Consider the following 16,240-nt stretch of genomic DNA (forward strand, 5'->3'; position numbering starts at 1 on the left):
ATATCTATGATAGTACCACGGTTTTTTATTGATGTATAACGCGTTATAAGTACCTAATAGATATTATGATATGATTAATTTGGAATTTATTATAGGTCAATTTTTTTTAAATACTATAGACTATAATATAATATTATGTCTTATACCTAGACTGACATACCGTCTCCGCTCAGAATCGTTTTTCTTATACAATGATATTATATCATTGAATTCAAATTTAATACCTACCATCCATTATACAGTGACCCACTTGTAACCTACTGTACAGCAGAGCGAAATCCACTTACCCACCTTTTTATTTTTACATTTGATATTCACTAAATTTCTCATGTAACGGTTTTCTTATTTTGTTGTAATTAAAAAACGAATGACTGTAGATACTTGAAAATGTCACTGAATGTTTAAATTAGCATTATGTATACACCATACAATTTTGAAAATAATTTGATCTTATTTGATCTTTTTACAGAACATTTTAAATTTAAATTTTTTAGTTTTTTTTTCTATAAATAAAGATAAAATGTTATTGGTTGGGCCAAAAAGCGTGAACATTTAATACAAGCTCCTGATATATTGTTACAATAGCAATTAAAAAATATTAAAAATACATAGGCGCACATGCATTTAAAGTTCAAATTATGACAAAATTTATCAAATTAAAAATTTATAAAATGTTCAACTTTTATAGCTTAGGATTGAAAATCAAAAACAATGTTCCACGTAAATAGTTATATAAATAGTAATAGCGCGGCAGCACGAAAAACAGTACCCTGGGTTTGGTCGGTCGCCGATTACTATACCGCGGAAAGCTCTGTAGCTCCTAGACTCATTTCCATCTTATAGCAAATTTTCCTGGCTTTCCGAATATATAGATTTAATACGTCGCCACCTTCCGGAACATTGTCAAAAAAATTAAAAACGGCACATGGAAGCTTGTACGCGGCAGCACGAAAAACAGTACCCTGGTTTGGTCGGTCGCCGATTACTATACCGCGGAAAGCTCTGTAGCTCCTAGACTCATTTCCATCTTATAGCAAATTTTCCTGGCTTTCCGAATATATAGGTTTAATGCGTCGCCACCTTCCAGAACATTGTCAAAAAAATTAAAAACGGCACATGGGTGCTTGAACGCACGGATCGTCGTACCGCGCGGCAGCACGAAAAACAGTACTACCCTGGGACAAGTGTATATTGGCAAGGTGAATTTCATGGCGCCATCTTGTGGGTAACGGCAAGAAACATGTTAGGCGCCTGGAACATAATAAAATGCAACCGTCCATACAACGTTTCTTATCACTAGTCGTTGGTGTATTAGTGCCCTAGCTTTGGTACCCCAACTTCACACACGTTATTTAATGCGGGAATAATCTGCCAGGAGCGCTAAGAAGGCCGATTTTTTAAATAATTATAATATTACGTAGCGCATTATATTCTATATCGTGGATACAACTAAACAATTTAAAAAATAATAATAGATAAATAGGAGAAAATAAGAAATATCAAAATTCAAAAATATGCATGAATGATGAATAATGAAGGATAGATTAATTTAAATGTATCGTGAAAATATGTAAGATAGGTTATACGTATGTCAGTGGCGGATCCAGGGCCCAGGGGGAGGGGGGCAAAGGGGATATTTCTCCCCAAAATTAAACCCTGGTTCCGCCATTGTTATAGGTACTATAGTTAAGAGTAAGATTGTAGTTCATACCAAATATTATATTATAATATAGTATTAATTCATACTCAATCTCGTCACTCGTATGATCACAGGATACCATATTACATTATTACCATAAACCTATAATCATAGGCGCAACTAGACCTCTAAAATGTGGGGTGCTATAATATTTCATAGTTTAAAAACAATTATAAAATGTATGGTATTTCAATATAATAATAATAGTTACAAAAAAAAAAGGGGGTGCTAAAGACCCTTTTGCACCCTCCTAGTTGTGCCAATGCCTTTAATAAACAGTATAAACTAGTTTATAGGTCTATGCAGTAGCGGGACACAGATTTGATGATGATCTATACTTTATATTGGTCTGAGCTATAGACCTATCACCAATAAACTAATGGACAGCGCTTCCCACACCGCCCTGCCATGGATAATCTAGACGACATAACTAAGAGAAAAAACGTAACATAAAAGCATATAAGAGAGAAAAAACATGTTTTAGGCTATGTTTTGGCACATGGCAAATTTAATTAATTTGTCATGGTTTTGGCACACTGTAACGGCCCAAACCTCTCTTTCTCTCTCAACAATCCCATCTGATGATTTCACTCTATGCGCTGTCCATTAGTTTATAGGTCTTTGGTCCGATCTTTGATCTACCATATTATATGATTACAATGACGATTTAGATATATTTTTTACAGATGTGGTCACAACTCGCAACATGTTTAATATCTAAAACTCAACATGGTAAAAATTGAATCTTGAGTGCCAAAATATGATTCTCACATATTAAAATTTTTATCAAATACTGTAAATGATTTACAGTATTTGCTGTTTGGTTCTAGGTTCATTATCTTAACTTCTAATGTTCTATAGTTGGTTCTTTATTTCTACTTTCTACGCGGTATAGCTTTTGTGAGTAAATGCTATTGAGTGTATCCTTGACACTATAGTATTTTTTGTATTTCGTAACCACCAGTGGTGTTGATTGATCCACAAACCCCCAATAATTAAAGAAAATGTGTTAAAGATGAGTTCCCTTGACTAGTTTTCCACAGTAGAAATTACTCTACATTGGCTATTATTATAAATTTTAATAGTACCACATAACAAAGAATATAGATGTACAACATATATAAAAAGTTGAAAATTAATTTTTTAATTATTTAGACTTAAAGAGTGAGGAACAATAATATAAAAAAAAAAAAAATATTTTATAATCGAAAAAATAAATATTATTAGACATTTTATCGAACTGAATAACAATCATAAACATTAAATACTATTTATTCTGATACAATACATAAACACAGGAATTTTCACAGCCTTTTATCAAACATGACCTGAAAACAATAATATTAAACTATCAATCGAATATAAAATATGTAGTGCTGCAATTTGCATATAAACAATTGAAAATGTCAAGAAATTATTACAAGCCCCTCCTACTGGCTAGATGCAAGATGCTACATAGGTGTGGTGTAATGATTCTTTTTCTTCAATCCCAACTATATAGGTACGGCCCACAGACCTATAAAGATTTTTGTAGGTCTAAAGTTCAGGCACCTGAACTAACCTAATCTTGTCTCAAACTCCCAAAGGCTCTGTACTCTCTACCTCTTATTTACTCATAACAGCTATTATTTGCACATTGCATGAGTGTAATGATTAGTTATCAACAAAATATTAACTATAGAAATTTATTTTATTCAAGCAATGTATTGCTTACTTGTTGTCAGATTTCAATACGATGGTCGGATACAAATCATGTTTATCTAACTTCGATAACTGATTTGCAATAAATGTTATGTTTCCACTGATTCCTGGTGTAACTTCTCCTGAAGCTTAATTTTTAAATAGCAAATATTGTAAGAAAAACCAAAATAATTAATAATAATCCTTCATATTATATGGCAATTTTATAACTCACAAAAAATACATAAGCCTTTAGTGTCTGATACCAAAACACCAAGTACATTTTGTTCGGATTGTCTGAAAAAAAACAATGAATAATCAAAATAAAAATGATGAATTTATATTTTACTGTATATTTATTAAAAAAAAATAGCTTAGATACACATAATATAATTTAACTACTGCTATAATGCAAGTATATTCAAAATTATAATTTTTTTCATTAGCCAATGTTTTACTTTCCACACAGGAGTACTTTTTGTAGTTTGTACAACACTAATTCAATCTCTGCATGCCGAAAGTATGGTTTTCCATCAAACTATACTTAAAATGTTATATAAATAATAGAAGAAATATCTTTTAAAATATTTTATATTTGAGCCTAATGAAGCACTACTTTATAACATTTTTTGAAAAAATAAATATTATATATTGTAAATTGTTCATAGTTAACATTTTATAAACAAATATAATCCTTTAGACATTATTAGTGATAGTTTTTTATAACGTACTGATAGTAGGTACCTACGCCAGTATATTTTATGACTTAAATTTAAGTATCTTACAATTTTGAAACTTCTTCTAATACGTGTTTCTCCATTTCTAGTCTTTTACAACACCTGTGGAGTTATGCTTAGTAATTCTTGTTTCTTTTGACTAACAAGTGATGTAAATACTAAATACTCTAATCCTCCAAACGACTGAACAATGAAGGAAGTATAAATATCTCAAGACTTAATACAATCTTAACTCGGCTATCAGTACTTGGTGTTTATTTTTTATTGATTACAGGATTTACAATTTACATATAATCACAGATTATGTGAATGACAGATTACTTGTGATACTACAATTATAATTCCATAATATCATGACTTATGAGTTATGAAATATACACTTATGGACAGGTATAAATGCGTAAGTGTACAAGCTATATAATCAAAAGAGGGTCAAGGTTCAAAATAATGTATATATTTTCCAAAAAACGCAAAAAACATGAATAATCCCTATATTACTCGGGTTAATGTAGTAACCATAGAACAATATAGAAGCGAAACTCGATCAGCTGATGGGTGAAGTGTTTACCTATGATCTGAAGTCCGAACAATGAAACTGTTTCCGTAACACTGACATGATGTTATACCCGTATTGAAAAACCGTTTCCGCCTAATAGGTAGGGTATTCTGCGCGGGGTCGGGTTGTTTCCACTGTTTACTTTTATCATAGATTACATATGCCACGCCCCCCTGGAGACCGTGTTCAAGGCATAGACCTTATACCACAGAACAATATAGAATAGACACTCGGTCAGCTGTGTGGGTTTACGTATCCCTACGGTATGAAGTATTGGACTCTATAAATTGTACCGTATCCGTAATCTGATAGAATGTTGGCAACGTGTATCCCTCTTTGTTACGAAATCTTAAAAACGGATACAAGGCAATGGCCAATGGGCATTATTATTATTCTGTGGACTGTGACAATGATGTTGAAATGATTTATTTAAATGATAACATATGCCACGCCCCCCTGGAGACCATGTCCAAGGCCACAGTCACCCGATTTTGCCAATACACGCAGTGTCGTACCCCTGCTTATACTAAGGTCTATGGTTCAAGGTTACAATCGCCCGATTCGGCCAATTCACAGAGTTTCGTACCCCTGGTAGTAACCTTAGCGTACGCAGCGCAGCCTGTAGCCGTTTAATCGTGCGACTCATTTCGGGACGTTATCAGATAAAATTATTTACATCTGTGGAATTTCATGATAATATTATTTGTGGACGTCACAAATCTCAATCTAATGTTACTATTTCCTATTTCGTATTACATGTATCTATATATGTAATTGTAGTACTTTAATTATAGGTATAAGCGTATAGCATTGTTTATAATATAATCAATGGTATTAGGTAATAATGGTGTTATAATTGCTACGAGCTACAAGGCTTCAAGCCTACTATTTACTATTTAGTACTGTTGTTTTATGCAACAAGTGGAGACTGGAAATATATATTTTTTTATTATATTCCTTAAAATGTTGCACTCTTATTAAGCAATATTACATTAAAAATTTATCTCAATTAACTGACATTTGTTTATTGCTCAGTATCTTTGTTTTAGTTGTTGCTACACAAATAACAACGTGTGTTCATATGAGGATATATTTGTATTTTGTAGGTCATTGTCATTGGACGCCGATCACCTGTAAGTCTTATATTGCCCTTCCATTGATAAAAATTTTAAACTCTATTTCCTTCGATTTCCTTGTTATAGAATTTCAGACGAATGCAAATACAGTATATTGTTGAATCATTGTGCTGACACGTAGCTACACAAGTCTTGAGCTCTAATACTATAACTATTAATATTTTAAAAATATTAAAATGCTGAACACAGGGTTTGTTTTATATTTATTGCAATTACATTTATTATGTTAAATTAGTTTAAAAAATGTTTTTTTAATTTACATTAATATAAACTTTAATTTTTTATTTAGAAAATTATCTGGACTGACTTTGTTCATTACTGGAGGTAGTCGGGGTATTGGTAAGGCAATAGCCTTAAAAGCAGCTAGGGATGGAGCTAACATTGTTATTGCTGCCAAAACTGCTGAGCCACATCCAAAATTACCAGGAACTATATACACAGCTGCTAAAGAAAGTAATTTAAAAACAAAACTATTGATATTATATTTTAATTTGTATAATGTGTAAAAATTATCCATATAATACTACCTACTACTTACACATTTTATACAAAGTAGTTTATAAAACTATAAAATGTGTCATAGAAAAACGACTTATGGTATAGTTTTATTAAGACTTTTAGAGGTCTCCTTATTCGCATTGGTCGTACCCATCTTACAAATGCGTAACATAGTAAATTAATGTTCAGTAGTTCATGTTTAGTGTTGTTAGTTTAAATATTAGTATTAATGTTGACTTGTTATCAAACTTTAAGGTAATAACATAATCTGTATTTTATAAGTTAGTTTTTATGATAATTCAATTTTTATGTTGGTTTTAACCTTCATGAGTGGGTATGTATAATATTGCAATTTAAAAATTCTGATAATTTGAATACTATAAAAAAAACTGATGTACAAACACAGTCAGGGGCAGATTTGAGGACATATCTCACGGCTCTGTAAATACATGTGTAATTATTGTAGCCCTCCACAACTGTAAGCTACAAATCTTGTCATCCACCTTCTTAAAAAGGATGCTAAATATGCCACTATACACAGTTATGTTACGCACTTGTGAATTGGAGACAAAAAATGCCTTTGTATACATTAAAATTTGTATACATTGCAAGTATACATTTTTTTAAACACTTTTTTTACAACAGAGAATAGAAAATTTTGCTTTCATTCCAACATATAAATACAACATAATAAAGTTAAAACACAATTGGTCACGGAAATAACTTAGTTTCATAGATAAAGGACTGAAATAACTAATTATTTTTCTGAGTTTAAATTGTTCATAGTCCAATTATGTTATCATCTGTAGTGATAGGTTGTTGATGACTTGTGTTTTTTTCCCTTTGACCCTATAAAATGCTATTTTAGCTAAACATTTGATTCAGTGGAGCCGAACTAAAATTAAATTGGGGTGGGTAAAAATCATTTCTTATTACCCGCCACCTTTTGCTCCATACATACCTAATCCTATATAAAAGAATGTGTGCTGACCGTACATATTTATTTTATAGGTCAGGAGGAACCACATATAAGACTCCTGATATATTGTTACAATAGTGGTTGAAAAATATTAAAAATACAAAGGCACACATTTTTTTTATAAGCATTTAAAGTTTTAATTTTGACAAAATGTATCAAATTTATAATTTAAAAATGATTTTGCTGTTCAAAATGTATAAAGTGTTCAATTTTAATAGCTAATGATTGAAAATTTAAATCAAGCCTCCACGTAAATAGGTAAATAAATAACTATACTCACAACAATATCATCAAGTATACTTAGTAATATAGGCTGACTGGCATAGATATAGACCATCTTCGCCCAAAATCATTTTTTGCATACAATTATATTATATCACTGAATTCTAATTTAACACCATCCATTACAGTGACCAACTTGTAACCTACTGTACAGTAGAGCTACACACACTTACCCACCTTTTTTTATTTATATTTCACTTTTTAATTTACTTTAATTATTTCATATATTTTTTTTTACAGTCAATTAAACTTATAATTTAAATGTTAACCAAATTGTGTTTATAATTTTTAAGTAATTTTCTATATTTTTTAGCACATTGAAGCATTTATTTTATTTTTGGTCATATTCAATACTTTTTTAGGTCATCAACATCCTATCTCTAATTATCAACATAAACCAAGTCTTGTTATTATTTTTAAATATGTGAACTTTTCTTATTTCTTATTGTTTTTATTCAATTATTAATATGTATTATATTTATATTACTTTTTTTTTCAAATTATAGGTTAAAAAAATATAATACTTGTACTCATTAACTGTGTACCAAAATTGCTTAACATGAAAAAATAAAAAAAATAAGAACACATTTTAATAAGATTTATTTAAATAAAAATAGATTTATGATGTTATTGTGCTGCACAATGAATTTAAGATTAAGCTCAAATGTCCTCTCAAGTAAATTAACCTATAGAAAAACATTTATAGTTCTTTATAGTTAATATTTTAATTTATGTATTTCAATTTCATATTATTTCATAATGATTTATATCTATTTTTATTTTATTACATTTTTTAGTTGAAGAAGCCGGAGGAAAATGTTTACCTTGTGTAGTGGATGTAAGAGATGAAGGTCAAATAGCAGATGCTGTTAGTAAATCAATTAGTAAATTTGGAGGTATCGATATAGTTGTTAACAATGCAAGTGCGATTTCATTGACTCCTACATTAGATACAGAGATGAAAAGATATGATTTGATGCATAATATCAACACAAGAGGAACATTTTTAGTGTAAACATTTAAAATATTATTATTTAATTAATTCAATATCGATTTTGATTTTAGGGTTAACCTTGACCTTATTATGTCTGAGACATTATCGTTTAGTCAATATTAAATAGTTAAAATGACTCCTTTACAAAATAATATTTTATTGCAATGATTAAGTCAAAAAATAGTACATAATAGTATAAATCTAGTTTTAAAAAGAATATTAAACTAAAAATAATCCATTTATTTTTAAGATCAGCTATTTTTAGAGTTCATTCCAAATAGCTTCAAGAGTTTCACTATTTCCAATAAAACTATAATCAAATTATAGCGTTAATAAATATAATTAAATAAGGGACTGGGTTCCTACAACTTGTGTACATGCCTAGTATACCAATAATCATATGGGCCAGTAATATTTACGCATTCACTAATAAGTATTCCAATGACCAGTATATTTGTCAAATATACCAGTTGTTTTAACCCTTCTGGACGCTTAAACAGTTTGGTGCTGTGTTTAAGAGTGTCAGAACTATTAAACAAATTCAAGCTATTTTTTTTAATAATGACATAATATTTATTCATGAAATAATTGTTCACTATAAAATTATGTACAGCTAATAAGATACTTGATACAACTCCAATACACACTTGTTTGGCATAGGTGATATATTTTAATAGTATTTCTTTGTTTTAGGTCAAAGATGTGTATACCTCATCTACGAAAAAGCAAACATGCACATATCTTAAACATTAGTCCTCCATTAAACATGAACCCTAATTGGTTTAGAGACCATGTTGCTTATACAATGGCTAAATATGGAATGTCAATGTGTGTATTAGGAATGGCTGCTGAGCTTAGATCAGATAATATTGCTGTGAATGCTCTATGGCCAAGAACTGGTAATAACAAAATAGAATTTTATATTCTGAATTTATAACCTTACCTAATCTGGCTTTTGACAAAATATTTTGACTTGTATTGCGCTGTTTACAGATATTTTCAGTTGCCAATTATTTAGTTTTTTTGTCTTTAAATATTAATACAATTTTATTTGTTTGGTAAATAATCTTGAAAATTGAATACAAGGCTTTTAATATATTGTTGCAATGACATTTGAAAAACATTAAAAATCCAATCATAATCTATTACATTTTACGAAACTTAACCCCATTTTAAAAATTATAGACCAATACAAAAACTACAAAATATAACATATGGTGAATCATATTAAGTAAAATGTGCACAACATTAAAAAAAAAAAAATAGTTATGTATTAAACTTGCTCAGTTTAAATTTAAAAAAGTTATATAAAAAAACAATCATTACTCAAATACTATTTATAACCTATCTTGTTTAATTTTATATATTTTTATTATAGCAATATACACTGCGGCTGTTGAAATGTTATCTGGATCTACTGAAGCAAAAAAGTTATCTCGTAAGCCAGAAATTATGGCAGATGCCGCTTATGCAGTACTTAGTAGGTCTGTTCAAAATTGTACTGGACAGTTTTTAGTCGATGACGAAGTATTACGACAAGAAGGAATCACTGATTTGGACCAATATTCCAGTGATCCAAGTAAGTTGTTTAATTTTATTAATTTTTGAAGATAGCTGTTCGTTGGTAGATTACACATTGAACCGGACACCTTCGTTTCATGTTTAATAATTCAATTCAAAAAGGACGATTCACTCTTATATAAAAATTTAAGTCTAAACATTATAAGATTGAATCTGCCAAGTTCCTTGAGAAAATAAATAGTATAAGACCTCTTAATCAATTTTATAGATTTCTAATGAAAAACAGATAACTACAATATGTTTAGTTTGAAGCAACTGTGGTTAGAAATAATAATTTAACTTTAAGTCTAAACAATAAATGTTTTATGTAAGTTGAATTATGTTAATTCATTTTTAAAATGTGTCGCTATATAACTTAAAATCTTTACATCTGCATCTAAAAATTGTAGAAATTTGCACTCAGATCCATAATCTATATTATACTGATAAATATTTCATTTTTTGTTTAGCCTATAAAGGAGATTTAATGATGGATTTCTTCTTGGACGAATCACCTCATGATGGTTTCAATCAAGGAAAAGAAAAATCTCAACAAGCTAAAAAATTAGATGGAAAAGATAATATTGAGGGTATATTCACAAAAATCAATTCACATCTGACTCCAGAAATAGCCAAAGGAACAAATGCCTGTTTCTTATTTGTAGTAAAAGGTTATTAGAATTGAATACACTCATAGTAAATATATATAAATTCCGGTAAAACCTAATATTTTGTAGACTGATTTGTATAATCATAAATATATTGTGACTTTCTTAGTTATTATAATCGTCAAAACTCTACAGGTAATGTAAGTATGTATAATATTAATTTTTTTAGGAGACGAGGACAGAACTTACTATGTAGATCTAACTGGAAATGGTGCGGCTGGAAAAGGTAAACCAACTACAAAACCAGATGCCACTTTAACCATGGAAGCTGATAAAATAGAAGAATTATTTGATGGTCAGTTACATTTATTTATTTTATTATAATTGTATTTCTAATCATTGAATAAAATATTAACTTTTATTAACTGTTATCTTTTTAGGAAAGCTAAAAGCTGGCGACGCTTATATGTCTGGTAAACTTAAGATCAGCGGCAGTTTAATGAAAGCAATGAAATTGGAGAAACTTATGAAATTATTAAAAGCTAAATATTAAGTTTTTATTTATGTAAAAAAGTATGTATACCACTTTTGAGGAATTGATTTGTATTTCAACTTAATGTTACTTGGAGAAAAAAAACTTGTGGTATTATTAAACAATTAAAAAATAACTATCGTTTCACTTATTTCAATATTTTTATAATTATGTAAATCATGTGGTTTTTTATAAAATAAATATATGAAAAGTTATGTTTGTATGGTTTGAATAAATAATTTACAAATGTATAATTCAAAATAAAAAAAATTATTTTATACACAATTTTAACACACAAAACTTAATTTTGAACTCTAGATTGAGCAATAATGAAAAATAAGTAATGATAAAAAATGTTTGGATATAAAAATATTATTTTGCTTAAATAATAATGGTAACTTAATTGTTATAAACAATAAATTATATAATTATGAGTTTTCATGATATACATCTATTTCAGATTGAATATTTTTAAGAGATTCAAAAACACCTTCTTGACCATGCATAAACGGCCTTTGAGTTTTAGGAGCTGTACAGAGAGTTGCCAAGTCATCCATTTTTCTAGCAATAGTGTTGTTCCAATATCCAGCACGCTTGTCTAATAGTTCTTCAATTGGACGTTCAATTTCACTTATATGAGTTAGCTAAAAGAAGTTAGAAAAGAAAAATAATTATTCTAGAAAAAATGTATCACTAAAAAATGTATTTCTAACCAAGTCGCAACCAGTCCGATGTTCATCATACGGTGCTAATCCTGTTAATAACTCCAATAATACAACTCCAAAACTGAAAACATCTACCTTCATAGAAATGTCACCTCTAAATGCCTCAGGTGACATATATGCAGATGTTCCTATTGCAATAGATGTCATTGTATGATCTCCAAGGCGTGTTAAGCCAAAGTCTCCAATCTAAGAACACTATAAGTAAATATATAATATACAACATTATTATATATAAATATTATTGTGATACATGCCTTGGGAATAAATTTATTGTCTAGAAGTATATTAGCAGTTTTAATGTCTCGATGTATGAAAGGTGTTTCAAATGCTGTGTGTAAGTAAACTAAGCCACTGGCTACATCTGTTCCAATTTTTATTCTTAGTTTCCAATTTAATATTGATGATCTATTCTGTTCAATTATGTTGTTAATTAATTTTAAAATTATATTCCATAGTATTTGTATCATTCTTCAAAAACATACTTTGCACGCAATGCAATCGAGTAATGAACCATTCTCCATAAATTCATAAACAACACATGGCTGTTCATCGTATGAAATTGCCAATAATGGTAATAAATGATCATGTTTAAATTTTAAAACAATATCAATTTCATTTAAATACTGTTTAAAATCCTTTTCTTCAAATATTTTTTCCATACGTTTTATTGCCACTATTTGGTTAGTTAATTTGGCTTTGAATACTTTACCAAAGCCACCAGTTCCAATCAAACATGAATCCGAAAATCCATTTGTGGCATTAGATAAGTATTTGTAAGGTAACTGAATTTCACCAAACCTACAAAAAATAGTAAGAATAATAAATTGTATAAATAAATTAAAAACAATTAACCAACCCAATAAAACACAAATAATTGAGTGTTAACCTTTACTTTTATTCTAAATACAGTTTTAAAATGGCCAAAAAAAACGTTTATTATAAACGTAGTGCAGAGTCCTACTTAGAAATTTCGGGGTCTGAGGCTAACTTTTTGGAATTAAAAATTCTGTTTTTTTTTTTTTACTATATTTTTTTTTTTTTATATTCAATTTATTTTTAACATTATAAATAAATTATACCACAAGTCTATATGTAATTATTTAATGTTGATCGGTATAAAGAAAAAGTATACTTCTCATTATCAAGTTAGATTTGATAGAATTCTTTTACTTAGGCTATAAGCATTAAGCATGGAACATTCTAAATGCTCTTGTATGCATCCCAGTGGGCCTAACCTGCCCCTGGCTCTGACTCAGTGTAAAAATCAATTAATCCACCATCTATAAAATGTAAAAACTACTGTTTTAATTAATATTTATACCTTTTACTACTTTTATCATCATTTAAAGTTGATCTAGGTTCTATCTGATGAGCAAACAAGGTAGACTTGAAATGTTCACTACTATTATTATCCGTGTATTTATCAATTTTGTAAAAGTCCATAGAGATTGCCAACCTGTCAATAGGTTTATCTAGAAATATGCTACAAATGAATTTACATTTCAATTAGTTAACTTTAAGCAGTGTTGGGTAGTAACGTAACGGAGGTAACGTGTTACTGTAACGGCGTTATTTTGCTTGTAACGCGTTACGTAATTTCATTAGAATTATATCCTAGTAACGAAAATGTAATGGAAATTACTTTTGATAAGTAATTTCTATGAAATAACGCGTTAAAGTTTTGAATTTTTAAGTATCTACCTATTGCCAAAAAAAAAAAAAAATATATAAGAATAATGCGGGTATTATCATTGTTTACCAATCAATCTTATATGTTTATATATTTAATTTTAACTCGCCACAATTCAGTTTTCAATTGTTTTGACATTTGACATGTCCAATTGCACTGTAAATCACAAGAAAAGTTAATATTTAATTTGATTTCTCTAAATAAGTACCTTCGCAGAACACTTCCTATGATATCTATTATAGCGTGGACTAATGAGTTATATACGCTCCTATTAACTATAGAGGTTTTATAAATAATTTAGTGTTGTACAAAAACTGCTCAATTTGAAAATACTTATTAGTTATTACTATATTTAGAATTTACAATAGAATATAACATTATATTTCTGATGATTAAATAAAATCGAAATATTTAAATATTACACCGTTATAAATCATTATAGCCATTTCACATTTGGCATTTATAAGAAACGGTTTATTTTTATGATTTTTAAGTTATAATTGTGTTATATATGTGTATAATGATTTTATTTTCACTAACATAATATTTAATCACACAAATACAAGATTGAGTGCTATTATTCCTTATTTGGTGTCAGTCGATCAGTTGACACTCTACAGATAGGTATAGGTGTAAGTTTATGTTGTCAGTTTGTGACACAAATACAAAACTATACTATACTTAACTATATAATGATTAATTACTATTGATAAGTAGCTACAATTAATAAGTACTATTTTTTAATAGTCATAACTCATAAGTAATTACTATTGTAGTATTGTTATGTAAATATGTATTAACCGTACATCTTCTTTTTTTTGTACACATTTTTAAAATTATACCTTTTTAGCATAGGTATGTATTTTTATAAAAAGTGACATTATTGCCTGCAGAATAATAATTGCCAAGGAATTTAAAAAAAATAAATATTAATTTTCTTTTTGTAACGAGAAAGTAATAAGTTACTTTTCTATTTGAAAAGTAAAGTAATTTCACTACTTTTTAAAAGTAACTTACCCAACACTGACTTTAAGTAGTTTAAACTTCATATTACCGATTATGATTTTAGAAGCTATACATTCAGCAGCTCGTGTTAGTTTTAATTTGAACAACAGATCCATAAGTATCTTGAGGTTAGGCCTAATACGACCACTAGTTCCCCATTCCTCTAAAAATATTTCACTACAAAATCTTCGTTGTGTTTGGCCTGCCATTTCTATTAACCTAGAACAATTATGTGATTGTTTTCAAAAATGTAAATAATAGGTAGGATAAACACCAAAATAAAGATTACTTTAAGTGATCATTGGTATATTTCAGACTTTTGTTTGGGTCACAGTCAACAGTTACAGTAGCCATGAGTGATTTCCAGCCATCGTTAATGTTTAATAGATTGACCAGTTCATTTTTGAGCGAAGCATCCATTTTACGTACCTCTGTGGTTCCCAGCATCATATTTTCTAATAAATGTTGACTCGTTATGAAAAATATTGCAATATTAAATCAAAGTTTAATGTTCGCATCAGTGTTGTTATACCGTTCAGTACGACTCAAATTCGTAGTAAATCTTAATAAAAAAAAATCGACATACTGAGTAACTATCACTTGGAGTCTATGCTAAATAAAACTAATATGAAGTAATAAGTACGAATAAATCATTGACCTATTATAATAGGTCAATGGAATAAATGTATTCAAATTTTGAACACGTACCAAAAAGGTTTAATTAATTTTATGGATTATGATTTATGATAGTGTGCAACAGGTCTTAGATTCACAGATGATAATAGTTATCATGATTTTTTTTTTTATTGGACAAAAATGTATATATTTACAATCTGTATTTACATGTTATGCAATAAGTAAATCTTAAGAGACTTGACTGACGGGAGGGAGAAGTCGTCCAGTGGCAGCAGCTGCACCCCGATCGGCCCAATCATGAACGATTATTCATGATCATGAGTCATGACTTATAAATAATTATAAATACCATGATTTAAGATTTAACTATTACCTAAAATATATTCACAGATCTGTGGTGTATCTTAAATCGTGCTAAATACTAAATAGGTGTGTATGAATAACCCATGATCACAACTTTGTGATACGCACACCACCGCTTGTCTCGTCAATCGCTCGTTCTCCGCTTCTGATTGGTTGTTAATTTATCTCGTACCAAACTATGTTATGTTGTTTGCTAGTTTTTTTAGACAATTATACTACCAAGTACAATTTACAACTCAAAAGACTTAAGTTTGTAATACGTACCTACTTAAACTCATTTTCATTTATATTTTATTAATTGCTATTTGCATAATATTTAATGTACGACAGTCTTGTAAAAGATACTTTTAAAAAGTTTTCAAGTACAGATACAGATACTTATTTTCAAAAGTATTTAAAATACGTATCAAAGTACTTGGAAAAAAAAGTATTTACAGATAATTTCAATTATATCATTACAGTAGGCTGTATCCAAGTATTTGCCTTTGATAGATGTATTTATGTTGTTGTTCTAACAAAAAAATATAAACCCGGTTAAATTCTCTGAAGTCATTCTATGA

The 16,240-nt window shown here is 28.9% G+C and overlaps 2 protein-coding genes across 6 annotated transcripts; one reads left to right on the plus strand and one right to left on the minus strand.

The window, feature by feature from the left end:
• The first annotated feature begins 5,375 nt into the window (after positions 1 to 5,375).
• Positions 5,376 to 11,546, plus strand: LOC100158754 (hydroxysteroid dehydrogenase-like protein 2). Its single transcript, XM_016801951.1, has 9 exons — positions 5,376 to 5,805; positions 5,875 to 5,998; positions 6,098 to 6,261; positions 8,365 to 8,578; positions 9,255 to 9,460; positions 9,940 to 10,140; positions 10,592 to 10,792; positions 10,959 to 11,084; positions 11,170 to 11,546. Exons 2-9 carry the CDS (start codon positions 5,985 to 5,987, stop codon positions 11,280 to 11,282), a joined length of 1,239 nt encoding a protein of 412 aa, XP_016657440.1. The 5' UTR covers positions 5,376 to 5,805; positions 5,875 to 5,984; the 3' UTR covers positions 11,283 to 11,546.
• On the minus strand, positions 11,409 to 15,816 carry LOC100165647 (interleukin-1 receptor-associated kinase 4). 5 transcript variants are annotated; one of them, XM_029491258.1, is made up of 8 exons: positions 15,691 to 15,816; positions 14,971 to 15,136; positions 14,731 to 14,900; positions 13,308 to 13,458; positions 12,469 to 12,784; positions 12,241 to 12,396; positions 11,975 to 12,172; positions 11,409 to 11,905 (listed from the first exon to the last, which is right to left on the minus strand). In XM_029491258.1, exons 2-8 carry the CDS (start codon positions 15,129 to 15,131, stop codon positions 11,690 to 11,692), a joined length of 1,368 nt encoding a protein of 455 aa, XP_029347118.1. In that variant the 5' UTR covers positions 15,132 to 15,136; positions 15,691 to 15,816; the 3' UTR covers positions 11,409 to 11,689. The 5 variants fall into 5 exon arrangements, with proteins under 5 accessions (XP_029347118.1, XP_008179977.1, XP_029347117.1 ...); XM_008181755.3 differs by lacking the exon at positions 15,691 to 15,816 and adding an exon at positions 15,525 to 15,664; XM_029491257.1 differs by lacking the exon at positions 15,691 to 15,816 and adding an exon at positions 15,268 to 15,456.
• Positions 15,817 to 16,240: the final 424 nt, after the last annotated feature.

This window comes from Acyrthosiphon pisum, chromosome A3, assembly GCF_005508785.2.
Source record: "Acyrthosiphon pisum isolate AL4f chromosome A3, pea_aphid_22Mar2018_4r6ur, whole genome shotgun sequence".
Taxonomy (NCBI): domain Eukaryota; kingdom Metazoa; phylum Arthropoda; class Insecta; order Hemiptera; family Aphididae; genus Acyrthosiphon; species Acyrthosiphon pisum.